Source organism: Choloepus didactylus, chromosome 14 (assembly GCF_015220235.1).
Source record: "Choloepus didactylus isolate mChoDid1 chromosome 14, mChoDid1.pri, whole genome shotgun sequence".
Taxonomy (NCBI): domain Eukaryota; kingdom Metazoa; phylum Chordata; class Mammalia; order Pilosa; family Megalonychidae; genus Choloepus; species Choloepus didactylus.
The window spans coordinates 59,975,188-59,997,153 of record NC_051320.1 but is presented as its reverse complement, the minus strand read 5'-3'; the positions used below and the strand labels follow the sequence as shown (position 1 = coordinate 59,997,153).

The 21,966-nt window shown below is 32.0% G+C and overlaps 1 protein-coding gene across 49 annotated transcripts in view; it reads right to left on the bottom strand.

Annotated features, from left to right (window-relative positions):
* The window catches only part of RIMS2 (regulating synaptic membrane exocytosis 2), a 731,813-nt gene that overhangs the window by 211,048 nt on the left and 498,799 nt on the right, over positions 1-21,966 (bottom strand). For 16 of the 49 annotated variants that reach the window (XM_037802482.1, XM_037802459.1, XM_037802450.1 and 13 more), the window contains 4 exons: positions 20,875-20,937; positions 5,901-6,080; positions 4,917-5,026; positions 4,090-4,122 (listed from right to left, as the gene is read on the bottom strand). In XM_037802482.1, the coding sequence (XP_037658410.1) occupies positions 4,090-4,122; positions 4,917-5,026; positions 5,901-6,080; positions 20,875-20,937 (386 nt within the window). The remainder of the gene's footprint in view (positions 1-4,089; positions 4,123-4,916; positions 5,027-5,900; positions 6,081-20,874; positions 20,938-21,966) is intronic. The other 33 variants (XM_037802452.1, XM_037802456.1, XM_037802503.1 and 30 more) reach the window with 7 other exon arrangements.

Here is a 21,966-nt window from a genome sequence, read left to right as displayed (position 1 = left end):
AATGGGCTTCTTATCTTAATAAAATTAAAAATACATACAAATGACACTAACTATTGCTGAAGTAACCAAAATAATAATATATTTAAAGTTGGCTTTACTGTGGAAGTCAATTCACAATGGTGTGAAAGCCTTTCAGTACTGGAATGGACAAGTCTGAGATACATAGGAACGGGTAAATAGGAAAATATTAACCACACAGCTTAATTTAAAGGAAATTCATTTTTACAGCATTCCTTAAAAATATGTCATTCCTATAGCATTCCATAAAAAGGGAAGATGTGTGGCATTCTTACAGTTAGAATGCCAGATATTCAGAAGAGAAATATAAATTTCTACAAACATGCAACTAAATTTGCCTTTGTTTCCATTATGCGGCATACTCTGAAGACTTGTTGTCTTTATAACATTAAAAATAGTTACTGACAATAAGCAACTGAAGCTTAAGATATCTTCAGTCTTAAAATACAAACACCACTGAGAGAATGAATCCATGAAAGTACATCTCATGCACAATATACATAATAGAATTACTTTCACAAAATGGTAAAGAGAACAAAACGCATGTAAAGTACATTCTACCTTTTGTGAATAAAAATTGATAATGAGTTAACCTCTTGGTCCAAATTGATCTAAAATTATTCACATTTTTTTCAAAGAAAGTTAAATTAAAAAAAATGGCAGCTTAGATAAGGCTAGGATTCAATTCTGAGTTTCAAAAAAAAATACTAAAAATTTGATAAAAGAGGTGTATAAATATATTTACTGATTATATAATATCTCTAGTTTTAAAATCCTTTCAGGAATGTTCTGCCAAAAATTGGCAAAAATTATGATACATAAGCATAATAGGAATTTTTTTAAAACACCAATAAATGAAGATTTCCCCTAACATTTAGGACTAGGACACTTTAGGGAGAAATTACAGTTGTCTACAAATGTAGTACAATATTGAGCTGGGATGAAGAAGAAGAACCTATGGTTAATTGTTCTTATTTTAGGAAAAATATTTAATGGGGAGAATGATTATAGGCTCTAAAGCTGTAATGAAACTTATATTCTGCTCTACATTTACTCGTAATTTCCCTCTACTAGTTTCAACATCCTTGAGAGAAGGGAGTAGGACTTCAACAAAACTTTACACAATGTAAGGCATGGTAAAATGTAGTTTTCCTAATAGGTACTCATAAACATATTTGAACGAATAAATAGATGAACTGAAGGGAAAACTGGGGCAAAGGATAGGCATAAATCTCAGTCAGAGGCACTGTCTATAATTTTAGTTTGACTTAAACATTAAGGAAACTGCTCACAATTGAGTAAATTAAATAGTCTCACAAGTTGCCTAGGTAGCTTAGGTCATATTTCATCATTAACAAACTTGGTAATTTATTTTGAAATTGGTAATGGAAAACAATTTGTTTTTTAATGCACATTTATGAATTCGGAGCCCAAATTTTTTGGTGAAATTTTGGTCATATTCTAAAACATTCACTTATTTATTTTATACACAGACAGACCTGCCTCGCCTTCATGGCCCTGCTTTTCTAACCCCTGCACTTCCACATGCCCAGTTTCTTCACTGTCTTCTGTATTTGAATGAGTAAAAGTAAAGAAAAAAATAAAAGCAAATAAGAGTAGTTATTCTTAAATGAAACAAAACAAAAAATAAAAACTTCAAATTATTAACAATGATATAATAAGCAATTGTAAGGAAATTAATAACTTATTTTTAATGGATTTACTATTAATAATGGATTGACTGTTAAAAATTGTGACCCCTAAAATATTTGACTTATGTGGTTAACAGTAAAGTAGGCAAAATATGTTGTCTTTAATAGTGTATATTCTTAGAAAAGTAATGGTAATATGACATTTCTTCTAGAGAAACAAAAAAAAAAAGATTACTCAAACTCTCTTTTATTTTTACAAAATGCCAATACATCAAAGTCAGTGGCAAATAAAATAATAATGTCTTAGTATATTGTACTTTACTTATTTTGCCATTTTATTTATTTAAATCTCAAAGATAAGATGACTAAACACTATATCACAGCCTGAATCAATATATATATTTGGTTTTTAATTAATTTAACAATTTAACAGACTAAAATAAAATATAACCCAAATAATGGTTAAATTAGCACTTATTTTTTTAGCTGTTGAAAGAAGATTAGAAAACAAACAATTTAGTACTTTGATTCTAAAATAATGCCATTAAATGCTAAGTTTGGATAATTAACTTTTAGAGCGATAATCCAAACATAATTTGACTTAGATAGTCCATTGATAGTCTATTTTGGATTTCTGCACCTTTAACTTCAGTTAGAAAATTGAAGAATTCTAAATAGAGATATTCATCTGTCCTTTTAAAGCTAAAAAGAATTGCACAACCATGTATTAAACTGAAGTCTCAATCACATTTATGAAATCACTGTTGAAAAAAAATCACCCATACTTTTAAGTAAACAAAACCAAACCAAACAATCAACCAAACAAATAAAAACCCTTACATTTCATACTGGAAAGTATGAGGGAACTCTGACTCCCCTCTCTTTTATGAGAGAAAAACAGAAAAATCAAAATCAGGAACACTAAAGGAATATTTCACTTTTAATTGATTCTTTAGGGGTAAAAAACAGATAGTAAATAAAATGCAGATAAGCCCACTGAAATTTTATCAACCCTGACTTTCAGTATCAGCTCTATTTTTGGTTCTCCGGCACATTTATTTATTACAAAAATATGGTGCTACTCATAACTGAATAGACTATTGCTATAAAAGATATTAAAATTTTAAAAAATTAAATTGTGCTATAAACTTATGGGCCAACAAATGATACTGAAACTCTATCTTTAAAAATCTTATGCAGACAAAAAATTCCATACACTCTAATTCCTTATGGAAAGTACTTCTAAAATTATATACCCACATCTTTATGCAGATAATTGAGAACCATAGAAATGTTGCTGAAATCTCTTTACCAGGCAGTAAAATTAGACCACCACTCACAATAGCACTGTGCTATTAAAAATCATGGTACATGGTAACTAGAAAGAGCCACAAAACAGAAGTTGCTAATCATCCAACTACAGTTAAAGATAATAGAATTTATTCCAAGTTATATTAGTCAATAAAAATATTACTGCTAAAATGTAATACATCTATAATTTTTTTACAAATAGGTTATGAAATACAAAATTTAGTATAAATAAATATATACATATATAACATGGAGATTATTTTAATGGCACTTTCCAAACTATTTGAAATAGCTTTCCAGTTTTAAAATCAATATTCCAAGCATTCATTCAACAAATATTTATTGAGGGCCTGCCATGTGCCAAGCATTATTCTATGTGCTGGAGATTCATTAGTAAATAAAACAGTTAAAGAGTCTTTAAAGTAACAAAATCAATTTCAGAATTCTATAACTAGCAGAGGATTTTTTTACTGTCCTACTAAATGTAAGACACACTGTATCTTAAAACTCAATATTTTCTCTTGAGTTAAAATACAGTGTTTGATAATAACACTATATCATATTTAACTTTGGTACACTATTAGCAGTCTTGCCACAACATGAAAATATATGATGTAGGGAAAGACAAAACACAATCACTTATAGAATCAAACCTCTTTTTTAGAATGCTAAATTTAATACTCAAAAGATCAGCATAAATACAAAATGAAATATATGATGATAAATATTACTAGACCATGTGTACATCCTCAATGACATAAACACAGACTGCAATTGATATCTTTGCTAATGTCTTATTCAAAACCTAGAAATTCTGCTTAAAAGGAAAATTAAATTTAAATAAATATCAAATTTTACCTTTCCATTTAAAAGAAGTTAAAGAGTTTGCATTCTTACTTGATTGCCTCAAAGAAATTTAAGCCTTTGGTATAATTTCCAAGTAAAACTGAAGTTGCATACTTTACCAAAAATCATAAAATAAAATAATTTTATTGTATGTAAAAGTCTATGTAATGAAGGGAGATCAATTGCAGTTGGGTTTATTTTTGCTTACAGAGCCCCCCAAAAAGGCTGTCAGCACAAAACAAACCCTCCTTTATTTACAGACCTTCATAAGGTTCTATCTCCTTGACTCCATTGTCTAGGAAAAACAAAATAAAAACAAAACAAAAAAGGGAACCAAAGCACAGGGATTAAAAACAGAAATTTCCAAAGGCACAGAATGTATTGTCTATTAAAGGAAAATTAAATGGTGGTTTTACATATGTAGTTTCTTTACTTGCAAAGCACATCCAGTTACCAAATAAAGGGATCACTTAAACAATGATGTTGAAAATTATTATATTCTATCATCCATGCTTTTAGAGGTCCTTTATCCAAGAATTTACAGATGTTTGGGGAGGATGTTCATGTGCATGTATGCAAATAGTGCTTCTTATGCCAAAATTTGAAAGTATTAAAAACATCAGTACAACATGCATCTTTCTTTGTATATTCATGATTACCTTTTTCTGGTACTCCAGTTTTGAGAAGGATCATCATTGCTGTTCATCAGCTAACCAGTCCTTTGCAGTGTATGAAAATTGATTTGGCTAGTTACTAATAAACTTTAAGTAACTATCAAAAATTACATAAACTTAGTTGTAGCAAAGAAATATCATCCAATTGTTTAAGAGCATTAAGTTCATTTTAAAAAATGTATTTATTTAAATTTGAAAAATGTGCAAGAAAAATAAAGATAGCTTATTTTATCTCCAAATATTAAATTTTTAACATGTAAAATATATAGTATTCATAAATATAACTACTATCAAATGCATCTAAGGCATTCAATTAACAAAAGAAGAACACTAACAAAAGGTAGTAAAAAAAATCTTGATTCACCTTAGCTTCCATGTGTATTTCCTATATGACATAATTCAAAATAAAACTTACTTCTCTCCAATGTTCCCTTTGGTGGAAGTTGTGGAAGCTGTCGGCCTCTTCGTCCTGCTGCTGGAGTACTTGATGGGCTTGTTTGGACAGACCCAGAACGAGGATGAGACCTAGAAAATACACCATTAATATTCATTTTCAGTAGCATGAGGCATTACCCTTAATACATTTGGCTTACATGATAGCTGTGTATGTGCAGTTTTAAAAGAGGTTTAAATGCTGATTAAAAGGTTAAGAAAATGAGACAAGATAGAGATGTTTGAAGGATTATTTAAACAGCAAAAGATGTTTATACACACATACATGCACTTAAAATCCTACAGTAAAATCCATGGATTATTAATATAAATTAGTATTCTAGCCATATAAAAGCAAGAAGAGAGTTCTGCAGCTCAAAAAAATAAAACATAACATTTCACATTTCTTTCTACCAAATTTCAAACTCTCTTAACTTCCCTCACTGATCCAAAGAGATTTTTACTCAGGCTCATATTAAACATTCCCTTAATGGAAAAATATTTCATGAAATTACATATAAAACCCTGAAAAATTCAAAATTCAGCTAAAGAAGGTATTGGTTAGTACATGATATAGTATTGATAGAAAGAAACAAAAATCTAGTTTTATTTATTGTCATTATGATGATTATTCCAAAAGTGATACCTAATGGACACAAACAATTCTCATTCTGTGGGAGAAGATGATAGTTATGAGGTGTATTATGTGGGGATTTATCCAGGACTCCTGATAAATGAGAAATCACAAAACAAATGCAGTCAGAACAGTTAATAAACAAATTACAATGGTAGCCGCACACTATTATATCTGTTTAATATAAATAGTGTGCTGATGTTGAGAGGGTTAGTATCGGCCGTTAATAGTGATTAGCCAAGGATGACAGAAGAGACCAATTAGCTGCTGGGAAGGTAAAATGGTGTGCTGGTGGTGCAAAGGGGAAGTTAGTCGGATTGATTTATCTTTCACCTCGATAAGGCAGGTGAAGGAGGGGCAGATCTTCCGGTCATTAATGAAGGCATCGACCTCATGAGGTTTGTATCAGGACGCTCAGTGGATCTGGAGCGGGTGGTGGTCCGCTCTAGGAGTGGCCGTTGTTCTGTTGATCTGGATCTGTGATATGGCTGTCTATCTGCTGCTTCACAATCCCTGAAATGTTAGTCAAAAAGCAGCTCAGTTGATCTTTAGTACCCTTCTTCTAATTGGTTATGATGAATCAAACTGATTTTGAAAAAGGTAACTGTTTAAAATTTACTGACTATGTAAAGAATTCTCTCTCTCCCAACATATTCCGAGCAAATTCTCACTAATCTTAAGAATTTCTAAGGAACCGAAATCTGCCTTTAATAGCAAGCCTAGTGAGGACAATAGGACTTGCTCAAATTATAATCAATGACAAAATGAATTCTCTAAATGGAATATGTGAAATATATGAAGTACTGCAATTTAAAGAATTCAATGACTTTTTCCTAACATGTTCAAAAGTGTGAAGAAAACCACATAAGCATTAATTCTTAAGCTCCTAAGGTTGTTTATTACTATGCCAACTAAGATATAAAAAGGCTTTCAAGCAAACTCCAAGCATGCTGATGGCACCTCAAAATTCAAACAGAAGAATCAAAATAAGGTTATAAGAAAATATTGCAACTTTGAAGTATATAGTCATATTTAAACATGGTCTGTAAGAAAAATCACCATGTAAAAAACTGATTAATCAGCCAATCCATGTCACCTATCTCAGCCATGCCAAACAATACAATTCAGAATTTGGTATTAACTGGTTGAGATAATAATGGTTCTGAAATAATATGATCTCTCTAATCACAAATAAGTGTAATATCAAAACTTAATCCTTGTTGAAAGTAGACTTAAATTTAAGTAACCTTTCATTATTCATGTTTGTATCCCCAGAGTCTAGCATATGCTTTACATATAATATGTGATCAATAGATATTTTCCAACATCAGCCCCACAGTCTGTCAGACAACGCTAACAATACTAGCTCTAGCTCTAGAACCCCAAAGTACAGTGCCAATCAAACTATCACCTCCCCCTCCAGTTGTAACCACAGAAACACAAAGGCTTATATATTATGGACAGTAAAGCAAGCACTAGCCTTCCTCAGGACTAATGTAGCAAAGACTTCCACTTTACTTAAGTTTGATAATGAAAAATGTAGACAAGTAAAGAAAAATGAGATACACACACACACACACACACACACACACACACACACACACACACACAATATCCCAAATCTCATGAATCATATGGCACAAATTTTTGAACCAGTAGAATTTACACAACTCTAAGAAGTGAATACTGGGATTATTCTACACCATATCTTGTGATGACCTTATATTTTAAATTCTTACAGTAATATATAAGCCAAATTGCTTTTAAATATTTTAAGTGCACACACCATAACATGATTGATTTTCTAAAACAATTTTAGTATTTATGAATGTCCAGAACATGTCAAAAAAGTTTAAATGTAAATATTTAACACAACATTTAATTACTGGTCAAAGAGAGAAATGAAAACAGAAACTTTGTGGCGTAAAAATTCCGAATTCTATTTTTGTTTCTGAAAACCTCTTTTAGAGAGAAAACTTTTCTTTAAGCACAATTATGCTCAATAGTTTATTACATGTTTTTACGGTACATATCTTTGTATAGCTCCATCATAGTACATAACTAGAATCAAAGGGATATATATATATTTAAGACCTATTTTTGAAGAGTATCAATATTTACATTTAAGATTTATTATTGTCTTAGGTTAATAATAAACATATCTCATTAAAGAACATATAGTAACAAAACTCTGTGGAATATTTATGACTACCCCAACAGAAGGTTAGGCTAAAATTTCACTCATTTATGCCAAACTTAATTTATTCTTATTCCATCAAGCAATTATTCCAAGTGGAAAGTGAAATGTTAGGATATACAGTCCTACTTCATTGTCATTATTTAATAATAGAAATATGTGATTATGGATGAAATTTCAGAAAATTATTTCAAATATGTTGTCATATTCTATGTCTTAAAAAGATGCTATTATTTATAAAACAAAAAGGTCATCCCTTAAGAAATAGCTCTTGCAAAATATATCCCTTTAGTTAAAAAGTTGTTTGAAGACTATAGCAAATCTTTTAAATTTTACACAATTTTAAATATACACAATGAATATGAAATAAACCTATAGAAAACTGATATTATCATTATATAATAATTTCCACAGTGTGAGATTAAAATAGGTTAATAAATGAAACATGAAACAAACCACAGCAGAAGGTAGAAATTTCCTAAAAATGCTCCTCCACAGTTAAGGGGAATTAAAGCTACAATACTTTAAAATTTGGTAACACATAGAGAGAAGGACATGATAGGGTCCTGCTTCCACAATTGGATAAAAATAGGTTATTGCTAAGCAAAATGAAGGCTATAATGCTTAAATTAACCAATTGCATGGCAGGTTCATCAAGGGATCAAGATATAAAATGATATTTTTCATATAAGATCTTAGTGAATTTTAATATTAAGATAAATATTTATAAATAATTAATTTTGAATAGCAGCAATTAAGTGACAAAAAACAGAGAATCATTTATAAAGAACAAAATATTTTAAAGCCTATCTGGATTTCTTCACTTAGGTTCTGTATTTCAATATAAGTAGTATAATTTTTGTAATCCTACTTGTTTACTTTATGCCCTTAAAAACATTCTGAAAAGGGTGGCCATAGGTTTTACCATAATTCCAAAGGGCAAGGTACATATGTAGTTAGGGATCTTTCACATGCAAATTTAAATGGTTCTTAGGTAAATAATTTGGCTACCTTTTATAAAATGATTTAATATCTGCCACAGTTCTATTTTTAAATAAATAGTTACATGTTGTAATACATGCTTAAAATAGTTCTGATTTTAAAAATATGTTTCATAGACTACCACTCTACATTATCTAGTGGCAGCTATTTCAAATTGCGTCATTTGCAGAGGATACTGTTTAATAAATAGACCCTCCAAAAACAGAGCTAATTCATAATGTTTGGCAGTATTTATAAGAATAGCCAGGGGTTAATACTATCAACTCAGCTTTAAAAGCATATAAGATTTCATGCAGATTTTGAGATGAAAATAGGCTGACAACAGGCCACAAAAATAAAGAGAAAATACAGACGACGTTTGAATTTAAACGTCACTCATAACCAAACCTAAAAGTGAAGGAGTTTATATTTTAATACTTTTTTTCAGTCATTACTAACACGGAACATTTTACAATCTCCTACTGAAGCTGACATATTTGAAGCATCTTTTCTCTTAGGACAACTGCTCTTAAAAGGTTTTTAAAATTTCCAAGTATCTAACACAGTCCCTTATTTATTTCATTACCTTTGCTACTTACTTTAAGGTCTCTATTCTCAATCAAAACAGGAGGGATTTATGTAAAGTACCAGGAAAGAATAGGCTAGTGGACATTCTTTCCTTATCTGTCCATCAGAGGGATGACACTCCTTCTCAGTGTAAATTGAGTGTTGAGTATCTCTTTAGATAAGACAAAAAGAACACTAAGAATACTCAAAAATAAATAAATAGCAGCGACCACGGAATGCAACTCTTCAAAGTAATACTGGAAATCAGTGAAAATGGTTGTAGAATGTAACTCAAATTTCCAGTCTAAATTGAATCACAGGCTTATTTCATGTTTGTATTGTAAAGATGACATAAGTAAATTTAATAAGTTTTCTTGAAATATAAACTTTAAAAAGCAAAACTATGTAGGAATTAGTTATGCTTTTCCTTATAAAGCTTAAGTGTTTAAATGAAAAAAAAAATTGGATGGATCTTTGAAGGACAAGAAGTACATATTCTCAGGCTTAGGACAAGAAATGCCTTCCCTATTTCATTTTGTGTAGTGTAGAAAGCTGAGTAACAGAAGAAGCATTACACTTTCATTACAATATCTTGAATGTCTAGAGCTTTTCTGGGCATTAACTCTATAATTTATATAGTAAGTACACTATAAAAATATACTCAGAAACATTTAAAAAATGAGATTTTTTAGGGTAATTAATACATATATAATTAATATATATAATTACATAATGTAACAACTTGAGGAAGTTGACTTTAAAAGCTTTATAGTTATAATTTAATGTACATCACAATGTGCAAGATACAAATTTAACTTTTGAACAATTGTTTATATAATTATTTTAGCACTGCTTCTAACGTGAAGAGAATTGCAAGATGCAAAATACAGGCCACAGAAGTCATGGTAAGTAAGTAAATAAATATTGTACACAAATAGGAGTATTCGATTATTTTGGTGTAAGATAGATTAATTTATTCTTGGGCATGATGGTGTTTCTCTATGGAACATTTCTGTTGAGTTAAATGTGAAGGCTCTATTTTAGTTAAACATAAATCAGAGTATTCAAAAATAACAACAATATCTAGAGTCAGCCAAGTTAATAACAATTTAAAATATGAAAACTGTAATAATACACATACTGATGAGAGAAAGCAAGACTCATCAAGGTAGAAAAACATATTACTATTACAAAAAAGAGAAGTAAAGTATTCTCTTCTATAGAGATGCATTTTTAAAATGGTCTTTACTGAAAAGAGGAAAGAGGAAAAGATTAAATATCCCAATTTCCTTAAGAAAGTAGGGAAAAATACAATATTTATTATATTAAATACAATACTTATATATAATACTTATATTATTTCATACACACACAAACATACAAGATATAAATGTCTTGAGGATATTTTGAGCATTTCATTGAATATGTATCATTTTCATTGTTTTTCATTTTTAATTCATAAATAGGAGACACAAAACCACAAATAAATGGAATTATTTCTTCAGCAACAATTAACATGCAGCAAATTAATACTTCTTTAAAATATAAATTATAAAAATCTTGAGAGATGATGTACTTACCACCTTCTGTCTATAAAATTTCTTATTTCTATTTTTGGTGGATGTTAAAGCCTAATTAATAATGTGTTATTGGTTGTAAGAAATTCAAGTTATTCCATCAAGGTATTGGGCCTACATTACCCCTTTTGAGACCCTCAAAAATTCTATCAAATAACATACACTTTAAAAACGTATCTCTTAAAGGTAGACTTATGCATTGTTATTGTATTATTTGATAAGGTGTGGTCGTCACACTAGAATATCTGTGTTCTACATTCAATGCTTTCACTGACATGCTTTGAACAATTCACCAGCCTTTCTTTTGCTACCTTTAAATGGATATTGGAATGGGTATAGTGCAAATTCCTTATATCCACTGCTGCTGCTGCACTTAGCTGCCACTTCCAAATCATACAGAGGTAGGTTTAGAGAGGGCTAAGGAAAGATTATCTGAAGATAATAACACTAGAGTAATTTGAAGCCAGTGGTGCACTGATAGTAGTCATAGTAACAATAAATCCCAAACCCAGCTCAATCCCTGACTGGATTGATTAAAACCTTCTCCTTAATATCCTCCCCCCTACCAACAGCCTAACAGAACAAAAGGTATGCTTATTTCTAGGCATAAGCACTATTTATCTTAGTCTCTACATCCTACACATGATGTCTGACACACAATAAGAAATTACCAGAAACACACATAAAAAAGCAAGAAAATAAAAGGCCCACTGTTAAGAGACAAAGAAATCCACAGACTCTGAGATGACACAGCTATTGTCATCTGTGACAATATAGGGAACTTGAAATACGTATGATATAATAAGTAAAGATAGGGAACTTGAAATAAGTATGATACATTAATACATATGAAAAAAGATGGACAACATGCATGAATAGAAGGGGATTTTCAGCAGATCAAGGAAGATTGTAAGAAAGAGTCAAATGGAAATGCTAGAAATAACAAAGTAGAACATGGAAAAATGTCAGCAAGTTAAGTTTGATGCAGCTTATGAAAATCTTAAACGTTAAGGGCTCTAAACAGGCCATACTTGTCAATGAGAGTGATAAGTTTTTGAATAAAGGTAATGTTCTAGTAATACATTGAGATTAATTCAGCAGTAGTGTGTGAAATGAATTAGAGTAAGAAAAGGCTGTGACTTGCAAGGGTGGTAGAAGTAAAGAAGGGGTGGATGGATACTCAGAATGTTAAGGTTAGAAGAAATATCAGAAGTCATATAATTCAATCTCTCAATTTAGAGAAGAGCAAAATAAGGTTCACAGAAACTTGGAAAAAGTCACATAATTTGATATTTTCTGATTTGGAACTTAAACTGAGGTTTCTTGATCCCAAAATGTTAAATTCACTGAACCACAAGTTCTTTGTTGACAGGGACATAGAAATTTATGAACCAAAGAGAAAACTCTAAAATTTTAAGCCCTAGAAATGAAATGATGATCATTACTGAAATAAAATAATTCTTAGGAGGAAAAATAATCAATCCATCCAGATTTGAATCAAATTTTTGAGGTGTTGGAAGAATATTTTTGTGCAGAAGAGAATCAGATAGAAATCTGGGCTTCAAAGGAGAGGTTTATACTAGACTTAAAGTTTGAGAATTCACTGTATAGTGTAATTATTTCACCATTTTATTAATCTGCTCATTCTTTCAATATATATATTTACTGGGCTCATATTATGTGCCAGGCACTATACGAGGCACTAGAAGTTTTGGTTGAAGTCGTAAGTCTCCATAAGATATAGAAGAAAATATGATTAACAACAAAAAAAGATGAGAACCCAAGAAACATGAAAGAAGTGAAGGAGACAGAAGAGCAGTCAAAAGGCTCTGAGAACCAGACAGTACTACATTAGGGATGTTAAGAAAAAGGTCATCAATAAAGGCAGAAGCAAAGAAACAATAAGGATTAATACGCATAAAAGATTTAAGAAATAATAACCATTATTGGAGGCAAAGGTCAAGGTATACAAGACTAAGGAGCTGAAAGGGGAGTGAACACAGCATATGTAAAAATACATACCCAAGAAAATTGAACTCAGCTGAAAAAAAAAAAGAGAGGGAGAAACAGAGAGAAATGGACCATCCTCAAGGTGGCTTGAAGGGGCGGCAGAGTAGAAAGAAGGTATTATTAAGGAGACTTCAATGGTAACTTGAGGAGAAAAAAAAAAATCAGCAAAGGAAGAGATTGAAATACAAAAGAAAAAAAATAATAAATGGAGGAAAATTCCAGAGAAATTAAGAGAGGCTAGCATCAAAAATACATATAGATTAATTTTGCTGTAGAAGGAAGAAGTCTTGTAAGAGAGAAGATAGGTAACAATGCATAGAAAGTCCACACTTTCTGAGTTTTTGATTGCATATACAAAGAATTCTCAGTACTACTTTCCAGTTAGGGCATCTACAAAAAAAAAACAGTCTGCATTCCACACAGGAATCTCATTCTGTACCTTGAGTCCATTGCTTTAACAAAATCTTTGTCTACTCAGGGCCCTAGACACGGTCCCAAATATCTTGTAATAAGGTTATCACTGGCTCTCTTCAAACTGCATTGCAGCCTAGAAGCACTACTCCAAACCCTGGTCAGACCCTTCCCTGGCCCCTCAGCCAGTTCTGGCACCAAAACTACTTAACAATAAATTTAGGATGTTTGAGATTAATCACTTCTTTTCAAGCCTCTCATCTCTCTAATTCCTAGTTATCAAGTAAAAAGCAAGGCTCATTGGTCCCTGATGGCTTCTTTCTAAATTCTTTACCTCCTGTAATTGTTTCTGTGCTATTTTTAACCCTCTCTAACTCACTTAGCTGTAGTCTCAGAACCCTTATTCCATTGTTAACAAACTTCTTTATACCATAAAACTTTTCGGCAGAATGGTTTCTCCATAACAAGAACATTCAGCTCAACCTAGCAGCCTCTGCTTGCACTGTAGCCCTCATCTGAAGTGCTACTCCTTTTTTTCACATTTCATGGTCTGTAGATATGGAGGGGATGTTGGCTCCCTAGAGACATTTCCAGCCATTACTTCTATTAGGCACCACTTATCTGTAACATCCATTATTTATGAAGATTGCTAATATCTATCCAATTTCAACCAACTATCCCTTAGTCACAGATAATTTTCGGAATTGGTTTTCAGCCATCTTAATTAACCTAATTCTTAATGCTTGGAGATTTTAAGGCACATGCAAAAAAAACTGTTCAACAATCTAGACCCCAAATGCCTAGATTTTCAAAACTTCAATGATACTCACCTTTTTTCCTGAGCCAGTCCTCCACTTCTGGGGCAACGCTGTAGACTTTAAAATCCAATGAAACCCTCTACCTCAAACTTCAATATATCAAATTCTGATCACAACCATTAATTCTATCAGTTGTTTCATGATCTCACTCCCACCTTGATCTTTTTTTTTTGATACTTTTCATTTCTTGATCCCACCAATTCCTCTCAGTACATAAAAACCCTCTTTGCCTTTCTTCTTTCCTTACCAACCCTGGAGACTCTGTGATTGATCATTTGAACCATTCCCATCCCAGCACCCTCAGATTCCCTTATAACTCAAGGCTTCCAACCCAAATGTTCATCAGAACTCTAACACTGATTCAGTGGTGTAATTTGAGTTCTCTGCTACTATATCCAGGTAACTGGGTATTCCTTAAGAAAAGTGTAATTGCAAATTCATGGTTTCCAACTTCAGTTGTGCTGGTATCACCAATAGTCTTAATCCTTATACTGAATCAGTTCCCAGCACTTTTTATCAAACTATTTAAACTTTCTAAACACTATTTTAAACTTTCCCAATTTCAATCCAACACCCTATTCAACTTCTAGGCCTCCCTCTCAGAAACTTGTCATACCAACCAACACCACAACCACAATCACAGCAACAAAAAATTGAGGTCATCAATTTAACATCCTTTTACTTGAAAACTGGTTTAGAGCTACCTCTTTCATCTATTTTCTTCCTGTATCAATGGTAAATATGAATGTCCTTCTGTTCACAAACTGCATCTGTGGGTTTAGCCAAATTCTTTCCTACTTGCCCTAGGAACTTTCTTCTAGTCATCCTCCCTTTTTTCCTATATTTTCAAGGTACTTTTTCATAAAGGGTCCTTTCTTTCAACCTAAAACACACTGAAGCATTGCCAATGCTAAAAGAACCCTCCTTTGATATCACATACCACTACTCAATATTTTTCCTCCACAATGTCTCGGTTTATTCCTTTCCTTACCTCTTAGTTATGCTTCAGGCTACTGCAATCTGCTTTTTTTCCTTACCAGCCTTTTGAAATTACCCTTGCTAAAGTCACCAATAACCCTTAACTTTACAAATACAAAGAGCATTTTTCATTTATTTTCACTGTTGACATTCTTTCTTTCTTCTTGAAAGTCTCTATTTTTTTTTTTTTTTTTTAGCTCTACTCTTCTTGCTTTTCTCACTATTCCTTCTCTATGCCCTTCAGAAGCTCCTCTTCTTCTGTCAACTATTTATATATTAGTGTTTCCAAGGCCAGAGGAAAATCTCCTTGGTCACCATTTCATTGATTCTCTGGTTGAGTTTCACTTGCCTTTTTTGAAGCTAATCCCTACTCCAAAATTGTCTTCTATAGTCTAGACTTCTTTAAGCTTCAAAATTATTTATCTTACTCCTTCTTAGAGGTTTCCCATTGGCTTTCTCAAGGACACTTCAAATTCATTAATTCCAAACCTGAACTTATCTCACACCTAAACTGATACCTCCTCTAACAACTCTCCCACCCTTATTGTGCACTCAAGTTACCTAAGCTACAAAACGAGTTTTTCTTGACTGTTTGCTCTCCTGCAACATCCTAATGCCTCATTTACCAAGTATTATTGATTTTACCTGATCAGATCACTCATCTTCTTTCTAACCCTCATACACTACCTTAACTTGGGCCATCATGAGCTTCTGTTGCCCTAGACCAAGGCAAATGCCTCAATACATGTTTTTCTTTCCTACACCATTTTTTTGTCATCAATCTTCCATCCACATAGTCTCTAGAGTGATTATTCTAAAATGAAAATCATAATAGCCATGCCCTAATTAAGACCTTTCAATATACCTCTAGCACCTACAGTCTTACATCTAAATTCCTTAACTGAGCATACAAGGTTTTTTGCCACCAGAAGATTTATTTCTTGCTATACTCTGCCTTGTGGATAAGTCTCCAACAGCACTTGAGTATGATTGTTATTATTTCAGCAACATTGCAAACATATTTCTCTAAATTTTGACTCACATCTACCTCACCTCCACATAAGTCTAAATAATTTCTAGCTATCCTCTGAAGCACAGTCAAGTTGTCTCCTCCATGAAACTTTTACATAAAAATCCATCCCCAGGTACCCATCTTTGATGTCACTCATTCCTTAATATGCTGGCTCTTAACATGGCTCTAATATTGTATAATCCACACTATATTATAATTATTTGATTGCCTGTTTGAATCTATAACAAACCTAAGGGCTATTTACTAGCTACAACTTACTAAAGTCTACAAATATGGCACTATAACTAGCACATGGTAGGAGTTCAGAAACTATTCTACACATGGCAGCCAGAATGATCTTCTAGAAATCTAAATAAGATCTCATTACTTCTTTGATGATTCTGCAACAGATTCAGGTAACACTAAGGATTAAATCCAAAGGTTTCTATGACCTACAAGATATGCTCTCTACCCACCCTTCCAATTACATTTCTTACTATGTTGCCCCTTAGTCAATCTGATTAAACCACACTGCACTTGTAGTTGTGTCTGAAAGATACCATGCTTTTTCCTGCTTCAAGACTTTTCCACTTGAAGTTCCCTAAGCTTAAAGAGTCTTTCCTCAGCTCTTTATGTGGGCCTCTCCCTCCTATCATTCAATTCTCTATTCAAATGTCACCTTCTCAGACAGTACTTCTCTTTGCACCTGCCTAAAATAACAATCATTGCCCTGTCTCACTTCTACCCGCTTCACTTAATTTTTTTTCATAGTATCCTCCTCTTCTTGCAATTATTTGTTTGTTGATTTGTTACATTTTAATTGTAATATAAAATTTATATGGGTAACTCAATTCTGAGAACACTGCTTGCATGTATGAAACACTCAATAAATATCTGTAAAGCAATTATTTGTCACAGAAAATTTGATATTATTTATTCTAAGCTTTATAGTTTAAATAATCTATTTACTTTGAATGATATCAAGGAAAATCATTATACATTAATTCTCAAGTACAGTGATAATAAACCTTAGACTTTTAAAAGCTTATAGCTATCCTGATGAAACCAGTCGATTCTTATTCATCTCTAATAATACTACATGCCTATAATCTCATCTAGTTTACTTTCTTGACATTTAGAAAGCTAAATTAAAATGATTCCCAAGCAACCCTTTACAGAGGTGTTAACTTGCATAGCCAAGTTTCTTTTTTTTTCCCCATTAGTTTTTATATGTAGTAAGGAAAGAGAGATGCAAAGAAGAATTCTTGACGTTTACCTGCATTTACCTTAACTTGGGGGATAAAGAAGGAAGAAAAAGTACCAGCCAATATAGGGGAAAGTTAATACAGAATATTAAAAAGAGTAACATGATACCCACTCTAAATCCGCTGTTTAAATGTTGAGTGTTTTAAAATGTACAATGAATCAGTAATTTAGTACTGGCCAATGTAACTTGTCCACAAAAAAAAAAAAAAGAGATTTTATTCCTAATATTAGCTAATATTTGTCTCCTATAGTAATACAGAAGAAGTAGAGCAAACATTATTTAAACCTCTGTTCTTCTGTTTCAAAGAGATAGCAGATATTTTACAACCTTGGGATAGACAGACCAGTGAAGACCTAGGTTTTTCTGGTGGAATAGTAAAAGACTGGGGAAGTCTTGCTGAGCTTACTAAATTTATTCCTTTCAGACAATTCTCAAAGATTATATAGCCAAATTATGGCCTCCTAAAGATATTAACACATATTTAATCCTAAAAGGCGAATTCCCAGTTCATGAGAGAATGTTTCCTTGAAACCTCTGCTGGGAAATTGGACAACAAACGATTAGTGCCACTTTCTTCTTCTTTCAGAACCCTCAATAAAGAGGTCACTTTTCCTTTAAGTGTTCAATTCTTTTAATTCATATAGGTGAGTTAAAGAGAATTTAAGATCAGTTAGTTGAAAAAACACAGTGTAAGTAAAAGTGAGATTGATACAGATATGAATTTTGCCAAACAAGTAAGAGAAGAACAATGGAAGAAAGGATATGTCTGAGAATGAATTCAACCTCTGGATAGGCAAAAAGGTAAAGAAAGGTGGAGACAAATAGGGAGAAGGTAAAGAGGACAGCACAGTGGAGTTCTCAACTGAGATAAAAGAATAAGTAAGTTAGAAGTAATTTGATGAAAGAATATGAAATATGTGGGTTCTGGGACAAATAGAAGGGTGTTCAGATTAAGATTATCAGAAGCAGAAATTTTAAGTGATGATAAGATGCAGGGTATGGCCATGAAAGTGACTGACTAAAATGGAATTGGAGGTAAAGCTTATCAGATTTGAGATAGTCAAGGAAATGAGTGGGTGCTGAATAGTTTGTTCAGGTGAATGCTGGCATCACCTAGACTGGTAGCAGGAACTGGGATGGAGAGGATTACTAAAGCCAGATGCTAAAATCTTCAGTGAATGAAATGGCATAACCAAGAGCTCAACAGATGGTAGCAACATGGAATAGGTGATTGTGCTTAGTGACATTACACACAAAGGAACGGGAGATAAATTAAGGATAGGAAGCACAGAACATTACGGAAATAAAGACAGGAGAATGAGTAGAGGACCAGATAAGCTTTTATATCGTAAACAGATGTCCAAAAAAAAACAAACAAACAAACAAAAAATTAGTTCAGAATCCCAGAGTGGATTAGGGTGGGGGTCAGAGGGGCTGAGTGTTTAGAAAGTTAGCAGAGTGAAAAGCAAATGGTCAAACTCACTTAAAAAAAGCAAGGGAAGGGAATGTTAGACTGAAAATTAAGTATAGTGGTTACTGTTTCTGTGGGAGAGGCATAAGGAGGCAATAGGTAAGGAGTATACAGGTAGATGCAAGATATATAACCAGACATTCTAGATCTTGATTTGAGTATTAGATTCATGGATGTTCATTTTAATATTATGCTTTGTAATTTATACATATTCCTTTAAATGTGTCATTGTGATAAAAGTGAAAACTCATTTTTAAAAGTAAGAAAGAACTTCATTCTTACAAAATCTATTCAAGTTGTATAGGAAAAGGTTAACACTAGATTCCCAAGTCTGAGTCATTTCAGTGATGGCAAAGTAGGATATTTGCTAGCTTGGTTTATGAAACTGATTTTCATATCTTTTATTTTCATATAAATGTTAATGATCTTGTAATTCCTGACCACAAACCAAATGCCATAAAAAAAAGTTCACTCAGAAATGTCCCCTTCAAGATAGGCCAGCTGGGCTGAAGAAATTGATAATCTAGAGCTAATCAAGAATGGTTCTATGTATGTTGGTGAATTGAAAAAATAATAAAACGAAGCAATCTACTTATTGATTATTGACACTTGATTGTACAAAGAAAAATACAGAGTCCTTATACTAAAGAAAGGTAATATGGTATATGATTTTAACTTACTCTGAAATGAAGAGAGACAAGAGCATATAGAATAAGTCTATAGTCATTCATATCTCATGTGTGGCACCAACACTAAGAAATCCTCGATCAATGATCAAGATACAGTTTCCAACTGCTTTTTCATATTTTTCTAAGGTAATTTATGTAATCATCATGACCCAAAATATAAGACCCTGAATGTAATATACCGTAAGGGTAAAAATAAAATACAAAACCATAAAAAAGTAACAGAAAATAACAGAAAAGAGACAGAGAAACAGCAAAAGAAAATTTAGTAGAGCAATAGCCACTATCTTACAATTAAACTGGAGGGCACTAAATTTTAATTACATTTACTGACAGACATCACAAAGTATGAATTATTAGGAACTTATTGTTGATGTTATCTCTTACATTTGCTTCCACATTTATCTACATGAATTTAGTCCTTAGGAATTTAACCATTAGTTTTCAATTATTTTTGCTGAACTTGTTCTGAACTCTTTTGTTATCAATTCATAATTAACTCAATTACTTGGGATAAAGGATGTCACAGATAACCACAAACTATTTTGAAACAAAAGCAGGTCAATTAAGTGTGGCACATACATTCCTTGTCTATACCAGCTGAACTCACCACCACATTGTGCCGATCATTCTCTTCTTTGCCTAAAGGGTCTCAAATCCCTAAAGCTACACGTATTCTTGAGGATTTTATGGACTTCAGAGACTTCTTTCTCTTCTCTTTCTAGTCAATCCTCCTTTCTGTTAAACACCAGGTAACTGATATTTCTCTCCAACGTAAACTATTATTTCCTCAGTGAAATTTGCTTGTACTTCAAATTCCCACTTTGGAAAGAGGAATGGTAGGAGAGTGGAAATGAACAAGGATTTCCCCACAGACTGAGGATTCTCCACAGATACAGGTTCATCTACCATGACTTAGAAGTAGATCATAGCCACCTTTGACAAGGTAACCACAGTTCAACCTAAGTACTTCAAGAATTGACTTGACTGCTGTCTAATTACCTATTATGATAAGGAAGATGGGCAGTTAACTACAATTAATTTAGAAATAATACAGTTATTCTATCCTTCTGGATAATGAAGAGATTAACTGTGATTACTGGTGAACTAATTTTTTGGGATGGCATTAGTGCATCAATGAGAAGCTCTATCTTTGGCATCTCACTAAAATGAAGGTATTTACAAATGTTTTATTTTCTACTATTTTATAAAGGTAATATATTTCATTGATAACCATATATCCATACAAACATTGATATAAATGAATTATATCACATCAATAGACAGGCACATGCAATTCTATGAACAGACTCAATTATAAGAAAAATATACCTTCCATCCCTGTGATGCTGAATGGTCTGACTGTGTCTGGAGCGAGGTAGAGTAAGAAAATGACTGCAGGCATGTCAGAAACAAGAATGTAAATGAGACTCAGGAAAGAAATGAAAAAAGGTATAGTTTAATTTTAAAAAGTGAGAGTCAAAAAGATAAGCAGATAGTAAGCAAAGCAAATGAAAATTGAAACTGGAAAGCTTGTCCCTCCTCCCAATGCCATGTTTAATATGGCACTGTTTGCTAAAGGTTCAAATATTTTAAGTAAAACACAGCAAAAATACAAAATTGAGATTTTAAAAAATCATACTTCAAAATAAAATATTATCAATTACTAAAACATGTTCACCACCATTTAGAAAGTGTTGTAAAATAGAGATGCTTTCCCATTTTATTTTAGGTGGAAAGCTGAGAAGAGGAAAATAATTGAATAACCAGAAAGGTAACAAAGAAATAATAAAATTCAAATATTTATAATAATTAGGAGATATTATGAAATAATGATTTCTCTCAGTTATTATTAAAAATCACTGTGACATTAAAATTTCCATTTAATAATGAACAAGCTGATTCAAATTGTCTTTGATTATTTTATTATTAATTTTATTTGATACTATCCACTTTTCCATTCATCCTATTTATTATATGACATGCTCATGACTACCATAAACTTTAAAGCAACATACAGATCTTTTATCCATCTGTAGTGGATTCTCTTCTTTCTATAGCACTAATTTAAATTTTTCTATTATTGTAAAACCTTCAACACCAAAACAATTAATTTTGACAGATGATTATGATGTCTCATTAAAAATGGACACCAAATTTGAACTCTCTCAGCTCCCATACTTCTACCTCTAAATATAAGTAAATACATATTTATGTCTTCACTTATTCTTTTTTTCTGTATCAGAGGAAGATATGCCTCTTCATACAATGTTATTTCCCATGTGACTTGATTCATTTGTAATACCCTCTTGTCTTCCTTTCCTCAACTGTACTTAATCTTAAAAATAAAAGCTTAGTTAACTTTGTTTTCCTCTCAAGCTTTTCTATCTCTCTCATTTTACTTTCATCATTAAAACATCCTCA